We start from the raw sequence: 22,501 nt of genomic DNA, 5'->3' as shown, positions 1-22,501 counted from the left end.
GTTTCAAAATTTCTTGTATTAAAGCAGTGTATGAAATAACGCCAGTCCGACCGCCCGAGACGGGCTAGATTTCTGACAGATCTCGATTTACAGCTAGCCAGCCCGATGGTCTGGAAAAAATTAGACGACATATTCCATACATCTGAGTAAATTCACCATATCTTAAAATCTAATTATTCATTGTTACTAAGCATTGGGTTATTTTCTGTGGATTGTCTGGTGCGGTTAAATCCATGTTAGGCTGGTAACATTTTGAAGTTACCATTCCTGAGGTCTGGCTCAGTTTTTTGGTTATTTCATACACTGATTAAAGTGTCAATGACAGGGTTACAATCATAATGGCACAGGTAACATGTGTTTCAAGGTGGCTTAAAGGCACAATGACAAATCAGTTATATTTAAGTAAAACTACTTTGTGACTTTCTTATTGTGTGATCAAGGCACTTCACACAAGTCTACTGAAAAAAAATACCCCAGCAAATAATGAACCCATGAACAGAATTTCAATCAATCAATCTATTTCTTTCTCTCACTTAAAACTTATTCTTCCAGTTGGTACACTTAAATTCCAAAGAGCACACATAAACGCTTCTAAAATAACATTCCTATCTTCGAAGTGGTGTATGCAAAAGAATAACATATTACGAAAAAACTAAATCTCCATCTAGATTTTGAGCGCTCTCTGGCTAATGGGCTGCCTCGGTGCATAGAGTGAGCACCAGGACTGCTTTGTCCAAGTTGGTGGGAGAGTGTTTCCCCAACAAATTGTAGCCAATTAAATTTGTTTGTTTACTGTCGAAAGTTTAAAGATGTAGTGTCCCTAGGTTAAAGTACCCCTGAAGCCCAAGGACAGTACGCCAACCTTAATTGCAATGTTTTGCTTTGTGTTTAACACTGCGCTCTGCCATACTTAAAATATGCGACAAAAGCATTTAAATAATCAGACCTTAACTAGATGATAAGGTGATTAATGTGATGTGCATCGATCCATGAAACTGGGATACAATGACATGAAACCACTGAAGTCGCCACCCCATCTATCTTGTCCCAACAAGCACTGGGTGCCGAGGACCAATTCTAAAACAGTATCCCAACTGCACTGCATAAACTGTGTACTAGCTTAGTACAACTAGTTATATTAAGTGTCATTATATTAGGGCAAAAAGTATCTCCATGCAACTGACATTCACTGAATTATTTTAAAACCACTAAATAGCAACAGTGCAAAATAAATATTCTGACCATTAATCCCCTCAGTGATCAAGAGAGATCTTGATTGACCATAGAGGTGTTCTTCAAAATCATTTCTAAACTTGTGTAACAATTCAGATCACTCTTGGCAATAATATAGAAATACTATACACCTCAACCCAGTGATGGATATCATGAGCCATGTACCATTTTGTAACCGTTACCATTATAACATTGGTTACAACTAGGACAGACCGCTCAGAACCAATTCTAACTTGGAATATCCATAGGGTTACGTTATCAAGGAATCGTTACTGTAATCAGGGAAAAGGTGTGAAAAATGGGGGTTGAGCATAAGCATCAATATTAGTGTTCTTCAATAGCCAAGTATGACGTCTCCTTGTACTCGTCCAGACAATGCTGGCTTTATAGTGTCAAATGAGACACCATACCACACAGGGGTGGAAATAACTTTAAAATTGCTAGAGTACACTGGTACAGTGGCACATGTAAAATCACTTGCCCTGATAATTTTTCCACTATACCGGCCGTTTTCTTTTTGATTTTTTAAATAAACAACATAATTAATATTGGAAAGTCAACTGGACACCGGTACAGTGTGATATACAAATTTGCTTGCCCAACAGAAAAAAACACTGGACTCGGGTGTCAGGCAGTGGGTTATTTCCACCCCTGCCACAGTGTATTAAGAATACCCCATTCTGAAACACTCAACCAGTCTTCGTTCCATCCCCATGATGCCATCTGCTAGACAGGGTAACAACAAATATCATCTATTATTTCTTTCAGTTTTACAGATACAGGAACATACCACTGACCACTCAACATACACTGTCAACTAGTGCTTGTCGTAAGAGGCGACTAACGGGACCGGCTCGCTGGCTTGGTTGACACGTCATTGGTTCCCAAATGCGCAGATCGGTACTCATGCTGTCGATCACTGGATTGTCTGGTCCAGACTCGATTATTTACAGACCACGGCCATATAGCTGGAATATTGCTGAGTGCTGACCACAGGTCATAGTTCATAAAGAGTATGGGAGTGAGCTTGGTTTTACACCGCTTTTAGCAATATTCCCGCAACATTATGGTGTGGGACACCAGAAATGGGCTTCATGCATTGTGCCCATTTGGGGAATCAAACCCGAGTCTTCTGCGTGAGGAGCGAATGCTTTAACCACTGGGCTACCCTACCGCCCCAGTTCATAGAGAAACACATCCAACAAGCAACAGGACAACATACAGAACCATTCCACAGAGATCAGTCAGACCAATTACCATGACAACAAGTGCCTTAGTGGTTATCTAAGAATATTACATTCCAGATATTTATCAAGGAGTGTCTCAGCAAGCAAATGTGGACTATAATAGCATTTCCTAGTTAAATTAAAGTAAGCCTATTGTAACAATGCATTCTGAGGCTGCTTTTAATGTATTAATATATATCAACATTTGAACCTCTTAATTTGCATTCCAGTTGTTATCAGTTAAAATAAGGTCATTTCAACAACCCATAACATCAGTTATTAGTAACATATATTAAAAACATTGGGAAACTTTTAAAGTGTATTTTCAGAAATTGTACTGACATTTGGTGCGGACTTGGGACCTAATATCTCTCTGAGCAAGTCAAAATAAAACCTTGCATTCTTATATCTAACTATTGATTAGAATTACTAATCTTATTATTATATATAGGACCATAATGATTATGACAACAACAGCATGATATTCATGTAATGCGTACACTGAAACAGAGGTCAATCACACATTGTGACCAACTAATCCCCAGATGGGTCTTGAAACAAGCACTGACTCTTGATAATGTTGTCTGACACAAGCCTCGCTGTTGTTTAGTGTTGCAATAATATTCCACCTGAGACAACAGCCTGTGAAAGTCACGGTTGTCTGCTAGCCTTTCAGACTACTAATCCGCAGAGAGGACAGATAAAAATATTTAATTGTCTTCTTTGACAAGCAGCATTTATCGCAAGAATTCTGAACCAGTTCCCAATGCATCAAATTAGTAGACTTGTCCTAAGAGAACTTGCTACAAACTCTGGGGACTAATTAAATAAGGTTAACACAAACCGTCTGGATTTACAAGTCATAAACAAAATTTCTAATGGTGGTGGGGTCATATTTTCAAACATAATCTCTAAGGGGCACTCAACTAAGGTCAGTAGGTCTAATTAACTGAATTGGGACGGTAAGACTTAACACAGAATAAGTGACCTGAATTATTAATAATCTTGTATAATATTTCTGGTAAATTGATACCATGGGAGCTATATTGAACCCTGCTCTGGAATAGGGATCAATGCAAGTCAATTTCACTGTATCATGGCAACAGCGAGTGACCAGGGGAGAATTAGCCAACTAGTGGTCGACAGTGGGGAGTCGGCCCACAAATTCTTCATTAAGGCTATCTAAGCTGTTGAAAGTGGTACACCCCATTCACCAAGGTCTGGTTATCAAGCCTTCCAGATCTATTATTTGATCATGAGGTGAGATATCATTGCTCTATGACAAGGTCAGCTATAGTGCAGGTAGATCAGTGGCATGTATATAATTAAGTCTGGACTGCACTAACCAGTCAGTGAAGCAGGAGTGAATATTCTGGGTGCCAGACACGTAAAACAACAAGCACAAAACACAGGGCATCTATTAAGATGTTCAACACACAGAAGGATATCCTGTTGACAATAGAGGTTTGTTATTTCCTTCATAAATATATAACGCACGTCACTTTTAGAAATAAAAGAGCAAAACTGAACAATGACGTATTTGTATTCTTCCAGCCATGAACAAATATCGGTACTCACTGTGTACTATTTAGAGTAACCAGACAATCAACAGTAACTGTTTTAGCTACTGTTTTGCTGTGACAATGCTGTAATTGTCTGGTCACAATATTCAGTCAGTTTCTTTCACACCACACATAGGGTAATACTAGTAGATAGACATGCAGTCATGGAGATCGGTGAAGATCCGGGTTAAACTGGTCTACAGTAGCCCATGCCATTATAGGTGACTAATGAGATCGGGTGGTCAGGCTTGCTGACATTATCGTATCCCAATTGTGTAGGTCGATGCTCATGCTATCGATCACTGGATGGTCTGGTCCAGATTCAATTATTTACACACCATCGCCATATAGCTGTAATATTTCTGAGTGCGGGTTAAACAACTAAAACCTATGCACTAATGGGCCCCATTCTCCATTACTGTTGATATATAAACTGTCACAGGTCTATTATGAATGGGGTGTGTGTGTGTGTGTGATGGGGTAGCCTAGTGGTAAAGGCTAAAGCTCATTATGCCGAGGACCCAAGATCTATTCCCCATATGGCTACAATTTATGAAGTCCATCACTGGTGTCCTATGCCATGATACTGCTGGAATATATGATGTAAAACCATTATCTTCCACAAGGTATAACAGCATTGGACAAGAGTAGCACTACTTTCAAAGTTTCATGTTGCTGAACAGGGTCATGCCTATAAATTTATATAACGCCAGACAGGTCTTCCACAACAGACGAGAGCTTAAATTATGCCTACAGTCGCATCAGCAACGCCTACTAACAGTCCGGATCCAAACTATTAAGTGCTCTTGGTTGAATATTTGGAACAATATCATAATTCTATTCAAATGGTCGATGAAATACACTCACTTCTAAAAGCCATAATAATTGTTATATTAAAGTATATAACACAATCTAGGAAATTTAAAATTCCACGTCAGGAATCTGCTGCAGACCAGTGGCCAAATAAGGCACCTGAGTAGACCAGCTTAATCTTTGAAGAGTGAGTGAGTTGAGTTTTACCTCACTGTTAGCAATATTCCAGCAATATGACGGTGTAGGACGCCAGAAATCAGCTCATCTTCACCGCAAGAAGCACTTTACATGCGTCAATGAGCTGTATGTTGTAAACTTGATGCTGTTGGTCAGGGAATATCGATGTGCAATTACCAATAACATTTGATATGTCTGTCATTTAATGCCGCTCAGCAATGTTCCATGCATGTACATCGAACAATGGCGCATTGAGCATGTCACTCAGTGATGTGGAACTAGCGTGATATAAATTTCCTAATCATTATTATTACGTCAATGACAGTGGTCTGTAAATAATTGAGTCTGGACCACACAATTCATCAAGAGCATCCATCAATACAAATAACAGCCTATATATACTGTACCATGTGGGGAATTTAACCTAAGACTAAACAAGTAGAAGCATAAACTTCCTGTCACGGATCCATCTGCCTTTTTTTCACCAGGGTTTTACGCTACACACAAATGTAGAGAATGGAGTTAGTGGCCGTCGAAAACCCAAACTACCTCATCCGACAAGACGCAAAAACATACAGAGAGTGTATCTAAAGTGCATCAAAAGTTATCCATAAAGTCGTTAGCTTCATTATTGATTTACCAACGTACATGTACACAGAATAATGCTGAAGCCCACCATTTCAATACTTTACAAGAACCTCATATTACCAGCAAGGACACTTGTAATTAATAGAGCAGGATCTCCTGGACCCCCATTTTCGTAAGTCACGGTAAAACACTGTTTCACATTAAATATTTCCTGTGACAGTTGGATAAAGAAGACGTGAATAAATGTTTAACATGGAACTTAGGTGTTAAAAGGGTGCTGTGTTATCTGTGTTAAATCTGCAGTAGTGAAACTACATAACTACAGAAATGTCTAAAAGATAACCAGTGCAGCGTCTAACATCTACAAAACTTATATCAAGTGTTAGCTCAACAGGTGACAGTGTTAGAATGTCAACATATTGGGGGGTAAGGGGTTGGGAAGGAGAGGGTACCTGTTCCGTTCAGATGAAGATACACGGGACTTGCTATGACTAGATTTTCTGGAAATTATCACAACAATTAGAGAAGCATCTTTGACATTATATTAATGTGATTATTATAATAAGCACAATCAACAAATGAGCAAAAGGAAGATTGACAACAATAACTAAATGCAAGTGAACTTCTACAGAATACTACTGCATCCTCCATAAGGTCACTTAAGAATGTGACTTCAAAATATAAATCATTATCAAATTTTTGAGTGAATACCTCAATACTAAAGAACTGAAAAATTTAACACGATGTGATATTTTCTAAAAACGATTGAATTTATCACAAATGAATATTGCAGCAATACCATTACATTAAGCACACACACACACCAAAAAAAATTAATAAAGTTTTCATTTACATTTGCATATGCAAATGCAGAGACTCATGGCTTGAGGGGAATCTAAATATAGCCCAGTTATCCGAGTTTCCCTCAGCAACAAAACTCTTAAGTGACCTTGACCTTTGATGATGGGGGATGAACACTGCAGCTAGTATATTATATATATGATGAAGCTACAAGTAGATACATGAAAATTCATTAAATAGATCCCAAATGACATACCGCGGTTTTCTGCTCCTCTGTTGTCGTGATATTTCACTTGGTGCTTCAAATATATCCAAAAAAATGGGCTCGAATTTCTTGAAGATCACCGTCGACACTGCAAAATTTCTCTCAAGGCGGTCAACTTTATTCCTAAACTCCTGAGGCAGACTCGCCATATCCGCCCATTTTTTCATTTTGTTAAAGAATTGGATCAAGCTGAAACGAAAAGAAATTGACAAGCTGATTGACAGGAATCAAAATAAGAATCAATTTCATCCTCTCCCTTCTCCAGGGTGTTTCTTTCACTTCCGTGTTGCTTTGCCGGGCGATGGTTAATAGAGAGATAATTAACGGACATGTCATGAGATCCAACTTATATTGCTTGCTGTCATAAGAAAGATATGTAATTTTTAAATACCTGAATTTTGCTGATCGCAGCAACCTTGTTAGCGATACGCAGTTGCCTTCTACTTGTCCCCGGCCTACAGTTGGAACCACTGTGCGTCGACATGCTTCATATAAAGCGCATGCCAACCAGTGAAGCTGGTCACCCTGTTAAATAGCAAACATTTTATCAACAATCCACTTCGACTAAATGAGGATAGAGTTATTTTTTAGGCTGACACCCGTGATCATAAATAGAATGTATATACATCGATACGACCAAAACAATGGGCGATCTGTGCAAGTTTCTACGAGACAACACGATGCAAAAATATGTAAGTCATATATCTGTAATAAAGTGGAAATATGCACTTATTAGAACTGCAATCAGATCATTTATAACAGTACTCCGATCGAACCTAGAACGACGGAAGCTACGAATACCGGTCATTTAAACTCAACATGGCCGAACGATAGAGCCCGTACTTCAAGAGTATAATTTTGCTGGATCCTTTGGTACGATTCCCACGCCTCGCCCTCAGCAGTTTTGTCCATATTTAAGTCCAAACATAGTTCTTCATATCGTTGCTGCACATTAGCCTCTCCCTCGTCGGACAAGCCCATCTTGGACGAGGAATCTGCACCGTTCTCAGTGATCGCGGCTGACAATGGCTAGCCGATCACTAGCGTATGATACCGCTACTCACATTCGAGTGGCGGGAAAAACGAGAGACATGTCACCTACCGCATCACAGCTTTGAGGTCATATCCGCGTAACGATATAGATCCTCGTTTAAAGTCTATTAACGGACGTTATACACTACAAACATAATTGTGACCCACCCAGTTATATTTAGTATGTTATTAGATATATGTTACTAATGTTTTAACTACAGATATAAAACAAAACATAGTATGGATCTCGCGGATGAATCGGGCACCTTGCTATTGTGACCTAAATGTAAACATGGTACAAAAAACAATTATCAGTGACAATTTGTTGCTTACTAAAAAGTGTTTCAGATCTGTTTATCATTATTTAAAGCAGATTTTAGTACTGGTGTAAATAAAAACACGAATGTATTGTTATCCTCATATCTTATATAATCTAATATTACATCTATATCATGTTTTTTGGATAACTGTTTTCATAGTGACGTCATTCAACTATATATGACGTCATTGTATTGTTCGTTGACAGATTGCATCTTGTATTCTTCCAATAACTTTTTAACTGTGTGCTTTTGATGTGTATTTCAAGTTCTTGTAATTTGTCACCCAGGGAAACTGAAATAGATCAGAGAGCATACGTTTATGGTCTGTAAATAAATTATAAAGTGTTAATGGAACATCTACGTTTAATAACGTTCTTGGTAATTCATTGAAATGACACCAATACAGGTGCGTTTTTCGTTGAGGAATATCCGTTTCTCACATATTTTTCGCATTTCATACCTTTTAATGGTTTAAGTACTTATCGTCATGATTATTACGTAAAGGTATTATTACTTCACCATCTCAGAGCCGTTATCATCTTTAGCATGCGCGGATCCAGAGGGGGGTGCGCACCCCCCACCCACCCCCAAGAGTGTTCCAAATGTACTACATGTTTTATGCCCAGGGTTCCGAGGATTGGGGTGCACCCCCACCCCACCCCAAACGAAAATCCTGTATCCGCCCGTGTTTAGTATGATCAGAGACCTGATATCGATGTAAGATCTGGTAGTGTTATATTTTATCATGATCTATATTCATACGATGACGTCTGAAGAGAGTTATTTTCATCAGCCCTGGTACCATATCCTTCAACCTCATCTGCTTTTCTATTATAAAGCTACGTGTTTTCGTTTATCTGTTTCTACAAGTGTAAATGCTACATGTTGGACATACGCCACGCGTCCAGTGTTGTTATTTACAGATGTTGGTTACACCCTTTGCTTATTATGATTATTATCATTTATTTTTATTTTTTTATTTTGCGTGATTTTTTACGAAAACATTCTGCCTTACAGTGACGGGCATGGGTGTACCTTCGAACACCTTACACAGATTCAAGTCGGCAGGTGGGTATAGCTGTGAATCCGATGAAAGCAAAACTCATCATGTAACAACACGTTGTATTAACTAACGGCTTTGGACAAAGCTCCGACATGCAGATCTGATCGATTGGGTAGAGAACCGTACACTGTAATTACCCGCTGTCGTCCGTTCACTGTCAATCGGAAATGCTCGCCTATTTCCGCGAAACTTCGTAAAAGTATTGCTCCAAATAGTGCACATTGCGCTCAAAGGTATAATGACCGGCGGGAGGCACCGAGAAAACGAACTAGGGGTGGTGGGAAGGAGGGGCGGGGTACGAGTCGCCATCTGGACAACCTACCGGCCGCGCGTCAAAACAAAGAGTCGGCGACTTGACGTTTCAGTCAACAATTTTTAGTAATGGCGTCGTGGGTTCGGGGTCGGAGTGGGTGAACTACAGGTTGGTAATTGTTTTTATCAGTTATCAGAGAGGTGTTACGCCGGCCGGTAATAAAGGGGCGCGATTACGACACATGACGTAATATTACGAGCATCTCCGAGGTGAAAGATTTGCTTGGTCAGCAAGTTCCCAGTTTGTTTACATGCGGAGTTCAACCTCTTATTTATATATAGCTCTGCTATAGGCGACAGCGCGCGTGTGTGTGTGTGTGTGTGTGTGTGGGGGACACCTAGTTTACAAGAACCAATACACATAGTTGTACGTGCGTATTAAAAACATTGTGTTATTTTCTTTATTAACTTTCATAAAATGTGCTGCATGAAGTGGAATGTCTTTCTCTGAAGGTTTATTCATTTCAGAAAGTTATAATATTTTGTGTTATCGAGATAGCCATCATTTAAAATCTGATTTACAACTTTCTCCGTTAGGATCCAGGAAGAGAATATATATAAGGTTTATTCATATATATAGTTATATATATTGTTTATGTTATATATAGCCATCATTTAATATATATATATATATATGATGATGAGTGTACTGATGATATATATATATATATGTGTGTGTGTGTGTGTACTGATGATGTGTTTGATCTACTCTTGCTTTGGCTAAATTCTTTGTTTCTAAACGTTTTTAAAACAATTATACATGTTATCACTTTACCGTTTTATATCCACAATAAGTATATCATTGAAAGGAGTATTTCTTACAGCAATAGCCTCAATCTAAGCTCTATACCAAGTGAACGAACTAGCTAATATAGATATGTTTATTTTTTTAGTTCAGTGACCTTGATTTAAAGGTACGATAATTCTTGTTTATTTAGATTTAGTTTATATGTCACAATAACCTTTAAGTACGGAATGCGAGCGGTTGTGAGTGTGAAATTAAGAAACAAATGCCAAAGTCCGTAACACCCATACCTCCAATTTGAATCTTACTAATAGAATTACCATGCATAACAAGTAGCTTGTTCAACTCATTTAATAACCTTGCTTTTGTTTTCAAAAGGTTAACTGTTTATCTTTTCTTATTTGGGGCAAGCGTTACCCTGGGTGTCAGGTTTTATCTGTAACGGGTCTCTAAAGCAAAAAGAAAAACAGAGGGGGGTAGCCGAATGGTTAAAGCGTCTGCACGTCACGTTGAAGACCCGGGTTCGATTCCCCACATGGGTACAATGTGTGAAGTCCATTCCTGGTTTTCCCCCGCCGTGATATTGCTGGAATATAGCTGAAAGCCTCGTAAAACCATACTCACTCACTCACTCAAGCAAAAAACGTAAAAAGTAAGAACATTTTCCACATTTAGTATATACACACCCTTGCACCTTTGATATCTATCAGGGGCGGTGGGGTAGCCTAGTGGTTAAAGCGTTGGCTCGTCACGCTGAAGACCCGGGTTCGATTCCCCACATGGGTATAATGTGTGAAGCCCATTTCTGGTGTCCCCCGCCGTGATATTGCTGGAATATTGCTAAAAGCGGCATAAAACCAAACTCAGTCAGTCAGTGATATCTATCACAGGGGCACCGCCTTTTGGCCAGTGGCCACTAGTGTTTTACATTCCCATGGGGATCGAACTTCTCTGCACGTCACGATGTAGCTGCAATAGTTTTGAACGAGACGTTTAACCCTTTTCACTCCTCCTATAACTGTAAATAGTGCCTTGTTTGAAATTGTCTTAGGACTTTGAGTAATAACTGTTACGTCAAGTAGGCAGACAGAATCAGGGTATTGAATTATTTCAATCAAACCGATACAACCCTACCCTGTGTCCCGAGAATGCATTCCCTTTGTCGTCCGGAAACCAATAATGGCGGAAGGAAGATATACATGTATGTTATGTCCCACAAGACTAAATTGTCTGTTATCACCAGCTGAGCTGATACATAATCACAAAGTTGGGTTTCTTTAAGAATATAAACAGTACATGTTTGAGCGTGTTTGACTGGCACGGTAGCGAGATTTTAAAAATCGACCAGGATCGCGCAGTAGATCTCCAACTGACTTTATCTTTTATATATCTGTGGCTAATGGGATCTACATGATGCCACTTAGGTAAAAGGAAAACGACCGTTCGACTGTATATGACCCAACCCTTGAAGATCCGGATTAGAATTGGTCTTCAGTAAGCCATGCTTGTTGTAAGAAGCAACTAACGGGATTGGGTGGTCAGGCTCGCTGACTTGGTTGACACATGTCATCGTATCCCAATTGCGTTGATCGTTGGATTGTCTGTCCAGACTCGATTATTTACAGACCGCAGCCATATAGCTGGAATATAGCTGAGTGCGGCGTAAAACAACAAACCCAACCAAATCTGTATGATCCAACCACATTTAAGCCTGTTTCTTTCGTACAAGGATAAGCAATTATGGCTTCATTGGTATGGCGTCATACCCCGTGAGTCCTGTGCGTCTTCACAACTTTATCTGTATAAATTTAACAAAGCTCCGCGTTTAGTATTTCATATGAACTAATGCCGACACTCAAACCCAAACTCCCCTTCCCCTACCACATGTAAGAGCAAACTGCAATAAAAATTGAAATCATCCGTTTAAATTCATTAGAAGAAAGACCCTAAGTCCGTAATCCTACCCAACCCTCCACGCGGTCACTATGAAAAGTCGCCCAACGGGCCCGCACCTGTACAATCAAGCGCCAACTTGTACGGCAATCACGGACGATTGCTTACATGCCGCTTCCGCCACAGTAATTACTCCTACAATTAAGTATTTTCAAAAGTACCCCGTCTCTGTAGCTTGATCGATGTGTGAGGCTATCCTAAGAGACAAATGCTGTTCACATACAGCACCGGTCTGGCTGGAACGCTGGTTCTCAGGCAGTTTCACTTCGATCTCGGGTATCAGATTCACAAGCGCTGAACACATTTCAAATGAGATCGTGGTGACAAATCGAGGGAAGATTGTGTCCGATTCTTTCCATCCTACCTGGCCACACTTTCAGTACAGATTAAAACTTTTGACTGACAATATATCATCTCACTATACGAATACAGAGCTGTAAATCGTGGAACAAGAAAATACCCGAAAAGCCTTTCTTTGTACAAAACATTTTGAATATCGCAGTTGTATTCTAAATTATACAGACGTTACACAATTAAGTGAAACATATACTTCCAACCTGGACTACCTGCGGTAGACACTTTGCAGAGGGTCTTTATTTTATTACGAGTGCGAGTGAGTGAGTTTAGTTTTACGCCGCTTTTATCATTATTCCAGCAACATCACGGCAGGGGACACCTGAATTGAGCTTCACACAATGTACCCATGTAGGGAATCGAACCCGAGCCTTCGGCTTAACCACTAGGCTACCCCACCGCTCCGTATATTTTATGAAATACAAACAAAAATCTGTTTAAATATATATAGTTAAAATATGAATCGGGTCATTTGAAAAAGTTATAGTTTTAAAACGAAATGCCTAAGATTCATTTACATTCCATCACAGAACTATACACTGTTAGCAGAAAACGGAGGTATAACTCTGGAAGTTTGCAGGGGATGTTACCTAACCGCACTCTTGGCCATCGGCATACAAAAATGTGTGCTATTGACTTATACAGGCATAGTTAAAATTTTATGCAACAGCTTGTGAAAAGTAACGGGTTATTCTTCTCCAGCAGGCGATGAAGAAGTAAGTATATCCTCCGAAATCTGATGTTTCTCCAAATTATGAAGATGACATCCATAATTCTCTCCGACATATTTATAGAGTTGTAAATTTGTGCCAGAAAAAGTAAATTTACTCACTTTCCAATAAAATATGTCTAAGCTGTTCATTTGCAGTTGTGTATTATGATGGTTTTATTTCAATCTTGTATAACTGTATTTCAATGAAATATGATAATGGAATAATACTTTGGTAGCAATAAGTAACATGGGCACAGTGAACAATAATGAAATATCACACCCTCGCGATCCCGTTATACAACACTGGATGAAGGTGAGCTTCTGTACCTCGGGATCTGTAGTCAAGTGAATCTTTGAAGCATAGTGTATTGAACACATCAGTAAACAGTCTTCAATATTGATTCCAGTTCGCAGTACATTGCAAGACCATCAATGTCGTTTGATTCTGGCTGAAAGGAGTTCTTGTCGTTTAACACGGGAATGTAACTTGCTCTCTACTGCCCCTAAAATATATATGAACAGACAAGCAATATATGGTATTCGTCTTGTTGCTGAGGAGTATTAAATATTCAGTATCGGTTGAAATATTCTTTAAAGGTAAATGTCACAACAAGTAGAGATTCTATACACCTACATGTCTAACGTTCTCCCCACTTAATTACACCCAGGTTTACACTCAGTTGACACCTTGCATAGGCGGATCCAGGAATGTTCGGTGGGGGGTCGGGGTTAATTTCAAAAGGGGGGTGGGTCCGAAAACAAACACACACACACAGACACAGACACACACTGGATCCGCCAATGCCTTGATACATAGAGAGGGTAAAATAGCAACTCTGTGTCAAAGTGACATTTTCCATTTCGATGCCGGCCGTGATCAGCCAAGCGTGAAATGCTTGCATGGGTATGTTTCTTCAGTTTGACAATATATTGCTTCTAAAATAATTGGCATCATTATCATCGATCTACGCAACTGGGATACGGTGATTTGCCTCAGACAAGTCAGCGACCGTGGTCACCCAATCCAAGAATAGTCGCTTCTTACGTCAGGCCATCGTATCCCAATTGCGTAGATCGATGCTCATGCTGTTGACCACTAGATTATCTGGTCCAGACTGCATTATTTACAGACTACCGCCTTGTAGCTGGAATATATTGCGGCGTAAAACTAAACTCACTCTGCTTCTTACGTCAAGCGTTGTCGCCTAATACGTCTAAGACTACTTATTCTAACACGATCTTCACGGAGGACACCATGCAGAACTGACAATGAATGACTGGGTTATAAGGCTGGTGTTCGATCAAGAGTAGGTAGAATTTTAAACATATTACGACATACAGTATTCAAACGTACATGTTCCGGTGCAGGTAAGCCAGTGGTCGATAACAGGTGAATTTTCCCTGCCGGTGCTGTGCAACTGAGGGTCCATTACTACTTCACATACAGTAGTCAATATGACCACCCTAACTCCAGGCAATCTTTCCGGGATGCAAGCAACATACAGTGGAAACCGTGTACCGGGACAATTCGGTGACCAGACCGCGTCCGGAATAAGGTTTTCCAGATTATATATAGGAGCATCATAGAAGTAGTGCCGTTGTCTCAACCATACATTGACGTTCTCACTGTAACCGTTTCCCGATGAACGGGATCCGTACAAACTATAGGTTTGCATATATGTTGTGGTATGTGGTCCTGTTTAGTCACAAACCAGGTGAATTGAAGCAGTGATGGACGCTGCGAGTCCTTGGATGGGATCAGCGACTTGATTCCTGAAAGTTATTTTTTATTCTTTGGGCATTTTGTTTTTAAGAATATGTCCTCTGTTCACCCAGGAATGAATGGGTACCCGGCACACAGGCTGTTGATTCACCATGGCTGTCTTTGGGTGCTGGCGATTAGGTGCCTCATTCTGAAAGTGTGGGATCGAATCACGGATGGCCCTCAACCCATCAATGTACTTTACTGAGAAGGTGTAATTCAAGCTATAACATATGTTACATTAGACCAAATTCTAAAGGCACTGTTTATTCAAACACAGGAAACTACGACGATAACTAACAGGCTTGTAACGAACTGTTTTTTGGGTTCTGGCTGTATGTTTAACTTGAAAATCGTATACAAAATGGTTGTCCCTTTCACAAGTGAAACACTTTCCAAAATATTTACGTTGATTTTTTTATCAGATAATCCCTCAGAAACAGTGAGTACTTTCTATTGTACATCAGGTTTTTTTCTCAACAATAAAACATTGTGACGTATTATGTCTTCAACTGACCAATCACCATTAAAAAGGTTAAACTGCACGTGCAAAATATCGGAATATATTCTATTTTCTCAACAATGGAACACTGGTGTATAATGGCTTCGCCTGACCAGTCACCATTGAACATAGCTTAACTACACGCGCAAAATATCGGAACGTTATGAACCACGATAATTCTGTGGATAAAAATGGATGGAGTAATGTAAAAACATTTTGTTGTTGTTGTTGCCGTTGTTGTTGTACTGGAAGCCAAGTACAAGTAGCTCAGACACAACACACGAGTGAAGGTTCTGGACGGGGACATCTGTATTCCGACTCGAGTCCTCGGTGAAAGTGTCATTGCACATTTTATCGTAAACACTGCGCGGCGAGATGAAGTTCGATCCCATTGTTAGTGTCGAAGGGAGAGCAAACACTCGCTTTGTATATGAGAAAGATCAAAGGCAGTGTAGCTTTCTAATCAACACCGGCGATCAGACAGATCATGGGACAAGTGTCGTAAAACAATAGCTTCCCTGCGAAGCGCATATTACATAAACAATGGTGAGAATGACTCAACTCGGTGTCGAGTTATAAGCCATACTTGTTTTAGGGGCTGTACATTCACATATTTCGGACAATTAAATGTTAGTTCCTTTGAAGTCACCAACATAATTAATGAAACTCGACGACGAGGTCTACAGCTGGCGAGTACTTTAGTCCAGTGAATATACTTCTATGGGTACCTCAACAGTCTGACTGACCCTCTGTTCTTGGGAAAAGGTAGCATTGTGGTTAAGGTGTTCGCTCGTTGAGCCGAAGACCCGGGTTCTATTAAATAGGGTTCCGTCTGTCTTGTCTATCACCCAACTGGAGACACTGTGTAGAGCCCAATTCTGGTGCCCATGTTTGTTCTTTTGTTCCCCGTGCATATTAATATTTTAATAACACTGTAACCGACCCTTCAGTGACCGTTAATCACCCCGATGCGCATGTCCAGACAGGAAAGACCTCGCGCCGAAAGCCGAAAACAGCCGAGGGAAGTTATTCGTTGGGACATGTCGATGTGATCGTTGCCTGCATCGTATGTGAAGTATGTTATTGACATAGGCGATATCTGAGACTGTGAATAAGCAGAATTATAGAAACTGTCACTACTAACCCTGAGGGAAATTCGTAATGGTTAAGATATCACCACGTTGCGAATAGAAATATCAAAATTTAGGAAGCTCTTCCATAGAGAGAGAGATTGATTGCTGGCGGTGTGAAGTAATAATCACCATGAAACTATCATGGCAGCTGGCAAGTCTGACAAGTAATGTGTTATATCGCAATATTCCAACTGTATGGCGGCGGTCTGTACATAATCGACTCTAGACCAGACAATCCAGTGATCAACATCACGAGCATGCTTGTTAGAGACACGCCCCTGTGGTAAGAGGCAACTAAGGGATCGGGTCAAATGTCATCGTATTACAATTGCGTAGATCGATTTATCATTTGCGGATCCAGAGGTGTGTGTGTGTGTGTGTGTGTTTTTCTTATCCCTATTTCGAGTTATTTAATCATTCATCATTCTCATTTGAACCCAAACGGACTGTGCCGTGTGATGATCACTAAACACACTACACGTCACACATTTTACTGAGAGATGGAACAAACTTCATTATACCCAACAAAGAAAGATTCTCTTCGAATGCTTCCTTCTCTTCCGTTGTAAAACGTAACCTTTTAATACGTCACAATGATGTAAAACATTGTCACAATTTCTGAAACACATACTACCACCATGGGAAATCGAACCCGGGTGTTCAATGTGACGAGCGAACGCGTTAACCACATGGCTACTCAAAAAGCATCATTACATTTGAATCCAGTAAACGTATCATGTATAATACAGTGAATAAAACATACATACCTTAATATTCCATGAGGGGCGGTGGGGAACCCTAATGGTTAAAGCGTTGGCTCGTCACGTCAAAGACCCGGTTTCGAATCCTCACATGGGTACAATGTGTGAAGCCCATTTCTGGTGTCCCCGCCGTGATGTTAAATTGCTGGAATATTGCTAAAAGCGGCGTAAACCCAAACTCAGTCAGTCAGTAATATTCAATGTAGTACCTTTAAATAACCCATATTCTGGATTCAAATTGTGTTTCAAGTACGCTGATCCATTAACTTGACACAACCGAAGCCGAAGCAGTCATCTGTGTATTGGCACATGGCCATGTTTTGTCAGCTCGACCGTTGTATGGGTTATTGGTATAGATTTACTTGAAACGCCCTCGGTTTCATCGAACAATTGATTGCCTAAAATATACATTAAGGCAAACAAACACAGATTAAACAATAACACATCGCAGTCCCTGTGGGGGTGAGAACACAGTGCCCTGACGTGTTGAATGGTAAATCATGTAAGCGGATCAAGCCAATGTTTCTTTGTGTTCAAGGGTAACCCTTTGAGGCCAATTTCCTCTGAAATGTGCAGAGATAATTCTTCTTTAAATAAGCATGAGGTTGTGTCCTCTGCCCGCGTGAGTGCAGGAGATATCGTACGAGTACAAGTAAACATGTGGAAAAGAAAAAGTTACCATATTTCCTCATCTACGGGTAACAACAATAGAATTTTGTGAGCAGGGTCATCGTTTCACGCGCTCACCTCAACTTCACTTTATATTTGATGGCGAAATGCGAGCCACCTAAACCTGCAACAACTTCATGGCAAAACAAGCTTCAATATGATTTTCGCTGGTCGGTGTTACAGGTTCGAATCCCGGATTGGCCATTTTAAAAAACACAACACATAACAAAATGTTTTACTTGATCGTTTGATTGTTTGACGTGGAACATTGCTCGTCAAATAAACCAGTAGTTGTCTGATCAGGGCAACCACAGACATTGGTCAGTATGTTTAACGAGTACGACATTAGGTGATCAGGCGATAAATGCAATCGTATCCTTGTCAAGCAGATCAATGCCTACGATGTCAACCACTGGATTGTCTGGACCAGGCTCGATTATTCAGATACAGTCGCCATATATTTGGACGATTCCTGAGTGTAGCGTTAAATTAGCAAACCAATCTATGAGGGATTTCCGTTTACAGGGGGGCGGTGGGGTGTGTGTGTTAGCCTAGTGGTTAAAGCGTTGGCTCGTCACGCCGAAAACAACCGGGTTCGAATCCCCACATGGGTACAATGTGTGAAGCCCATTTCTGGTGTCCCCCGCCGTGATGTTGCTGGAATATTGCTAAAAGCGGCGTAAAACCAAAACTCAGTCAGTCAGTTAGTCCATTTACAGGAAAAACAGTGTAAAGCAACGACAAACGCCTCAAATTCCAACACCATGATCTCTTTGCCTAAGTGAACTTTCTATACACATGGAAATTAATTAAGCGACACCCGATACATTTTGTAATAATTTTGTACCTTTTAAATATTGTGATGACAATGTTTTGATGGTGTATATATTTTGAATGGCGTTTCCTTTAACGAATGTTCAGTTTGGGGATTACACCCATCTCGCGAACACAACATGACATGCATGGGATTCAAGGTACCCACTTGCCCCGCAAAAAGCACTTTCAGTCGGGAGTGCCAAAAGGTATAAAATGATAAAAATTCGTGATAATGTACTCAGAACTATCAGTATGTCACGGCGGCGATATTCATAAGGGAGGAGATGGGAAATTATTGGCATGCATAAAACAGGAATGTCCGCCAGAGCGATTGGTCGTCAGCTGAACATTCATCACTCTATCATTTGCAGACTTGTGAGAAAATTCATCGCCATCGACCATGTGAGGGATCGTCCAAGGCCAGGCCGACCCAGGAAGACTACCAGAGTGGAAGATAATGCCCTGGCACGTCTTGTGCGACGTCAACCCTTCACCACAAGTGGCGTATTGAAAACCCTTTCAAACAGAGCTGTGAGGAACAGAACAGTGAAAAACCGCTTGAAGTCGATCGGCATGAGGCACGACGGGTAATTAAGCGTCCAGCACTAACTAATCTTCATAAAAGAGCCCGTTTGGATTGGTGTTTGGCCCGACGTCAGACGTCATGGAGAAAGGTCCATTGGTCGGACGAGAGCCGTTTCCTTTTACAGGTCACAGATGAACGTCAACGTGTTTGGAGGACCAAAAACACTGCGTATGTGAGAAGAAACATGCAGGGTTCAGTTCCGTTTGGTGGGAGGTCAGTTATGGTCTGGGGATGCCTTTCCCATGACTGTAAGCTGGATCTTGTCACGGTTCGGGGTAATCTCAATGGCGGTCTATACATCAGGTACATCAGGGACATCAGGGACATCCTTGACCCCGTCCTTGTACCTCATTTTGACAATCATGCTTCAGCTACTCGTCCTTTATTCATGGATGACAACACTCGGCCTCACCGTTCCCGTGCTGTGAAGGAGTATCTCCAGAACAACGCCTTCACCCAACTCCGCTGGCCTGCTACGAGTCCAAATATGAATCCTTTAGAACATGTCTGGGACATTATTGGACGTCGAATAAAAAAACTGGAACCTCGTCCACAGAATCTTGCTGGTTTATAGGCTGCATTGCATCGTGAGTGGCAGCTGATGCATTTGGAACGACTTCGACTACTCACTGGAGCATGCGAGGAGAAGGGTCGACGCCGTCATCCGGGCTCGTGGCGGGTATACTGCCATTTTGTTGGTGATTTGTCTTCTTGATACCTAACATAACACTTTCCCAGAAATGAACTTATCTGTGCCTTTGTCGATCTCCACAGCACCAAAGTTGTATCGTGGAACAATTTTGCTGAAATTCCCACTTCAGAGTCACATGTCTAAAAAGATTAAAACATGTTATCACCTTTTACCATTGTGTGTTATTCATTACTCAATAAGTTCAACTTTCATGATAGAGTAGTGTTGGACCCATTCCTGACTTGATATGATGGCAGTTTTACATCACACTTATCCAAAGTTGGCAAAATCGGGTGTCGCTTAATTAATTTCCATGTGTATATTTCAGCAAAACCAAGTACCTATGTTATATAAACACACTATGAATGCGGATACTTCCATCAAACTACATATTAAATGAACTGGTGAACATTTTGCAATATCCCACACAATCCAGTAAACAGTATTTGAACGGGGTTTTCTGAGAATTAATGTCGGGAAATGATGTCAGATAAAATGAATTGGTCCCTTGAAGCTAAATTCCTTTGAGTTTACGTCCAAAGTGTGCATCCTTTCACACTTTCAACTACCTTCCGTTCTCTGCTCACTCTCCGACCTGTTGTGGTTGGCATGTAGCCAGAAAATGTCTACCCAATAGCCCTTTACATGATCACACGATCTGCACAACCATGCATGTACAGCTTCCTGCACTTGAAAGCTGGTGCAAACAACGGCCCTTGTGTAACAAACTGAGGTTACTGTCATTATATATAGATCAGTTTAATTCAGTCATTAAATTTTCATCAAAAGATAAAATTAACACGTCAGTGTACGCAATACAACGTAGTACATGTGTACTAGCTGAGGCACGCAATACAACGTAGTACATGTGTACTAGCTGAGGCTTGTTCAAAGTATCTAGTCACATGAAAATGGACTGCTGAGAAGAGTAATGCAGAGTTCATTGTTAATACACTGCCATAAGTAGAAACACAGGCATAACCATGGTTTTATTGTCTGGTCAGTAATTGATTTAAGTCAACAATGCTTTGAGTAGTTACAGTTACTTCACAGTAGAGTAAGAAAGTTAAGTGTGATCAGTCTTGCTACCCATGTGCGGTGCAGTGCCGTGCAGTGTGCGCGCAATCATCACAATATTTGAGATTCAAACCAATGACCAGCACATCCGGAAATTAAAGGGGCACAACCATGTACACTGGCCATGGAGCAGTGGGAATCTGTTCTCCTGTTACTCCTATCTGGAAACAATGTACTGAAGGACTGAGTGATGGGATCCAAGGACGTGTATACTACACTAATGTTGATTAGAGTGAATGAATGTCCAGGCACAGAGTGAGATGACTGTATGTGATGGTATTTGCCATGCAAAAAGCATTCCACAGTGCCTTGGAACTTCTCGATTTCATTATCATTACTTTATATGAATGTAAAGTAATGTACATCAAAGTACATTAAACAGCCGTTTTAATGTTTGTAACAAGATAAAGTATCTTGGTATCCTTTTCCAAAGCTGAATGGTATTGAACCGTTCACCCCATCTCTGATCTCGGTCAGCTCCTGCAGGTATAGGAGCAAGCATCTCTTTCATGTACTGAAATAGGGACACTTGGACAAACTGTGGACTCCTTTGCATGGACCTTAGACATAGCTTCATTTAGGGAACTATGTCAGTCTAGGTTTGACACTGATGTCATGGGTCATGTCTGAACAAAGAGGGGCCTGTAACAAGGTCAGTGTAGACAGCTGTGACCAGAGCCAAATGCCACAGGTTTCAAGCCATACTTTTATCATACTTTGCCATGTGAGCCTAACTCCATCCATTAAAATGTATTGAGTGCATTTATTGATGAGTGAGTGAGTTAGTGGGGCGAGTTTTATGCCACAGGGGGAGGGAGGGAGAGAGAGAGATAGAAAGCAGAAATGGGCTTCACACAATGTACCCATGTGGGGAATTGAACCCGGGCCTTTGGCGTGACTAGTGAATGCTTAACCACTAGGCTACCCCACTGCCCCCATGTCTTGAAGTTTGCTGGAGAAATTATACTACTCAATATGGATGACCGACTCTGGCTCTACATTTAGACTCAGTGCCACATAGGAAATTGATAACGTGTAACAAGTGTACACATCATCTGACAGTCTCATCATATCATATATGTAGCAGAAAAAGGGATTTTGCATGACCTGAATAAATCTTGCTCTGGCTGTCTATTGGCAAATAGAAAGAAGATATATTCAAGTTCATATTTCCTCAGCCAAGACATCATCTACAGGCACACCAATGATCCTTGCAGACCTGAAACTGGTTATTTCCCAAACCCAGTAACTGTCACAAGTCCTATGGCTTAATTCATCAAGCAAACAATGGTCAAGTTAATTATTGAGAGAATGTTTCATGGAACAAATTTGAATGCATGACCCAGAA

The 22,501-nt window shown here is 40.5% G+C and overlaps 1 protein-coding gene across 1 annotated transcript in view; it reads right to left on the bottom strand.

The window, feature by feature from the left end:
• The window catches only part of LOC124285218 (retinoblastoma-like protein 1), a 51,244-nt gene extending 43,501 nt beyond the window's left edge, over positions 1 to 7,743 (bottom strand). The window contains 3 exon segments of the mRNA XM_046721415.1: positions 6,657 to 6,854; positions 7,057 to 7,190; positions 7,509 to 7,743. Of these exon segments, the coding sequence (XP_046577371.1) occupies positions 6,657 to 6,854; positions 7,057 to 7,190; positions 7,509 to 7,646 (470 nt within the window). The 5' untranslated portion in view covers positions 7,647 to 7,743.
• Between the last annotated feature and the right edge of the window lie 14,758 nt (positions 7,744 to 22,501).

Source organism: Haliotis rubra, unplaced genomic scaffold, assembly GCF_003918875.1.
Source record: "Haliotis rubra isolate DU_JTF1 unplaced genomic scaffold, ASM391887v1 Scf11, whole genome shotgun sequence".
Classification (NCBI taxonomy): Eukaryota; Metazoa; Mollusca; class Gastropoda; order Lepetellida; family Haliotidae; genus Haliotis; species Haliotis rubra.
The sequence above is the reverse complement of the archived record's forward strand: the minus strand, read 5'-3'. Positions and strand labels throughout refer to the sequence as shown.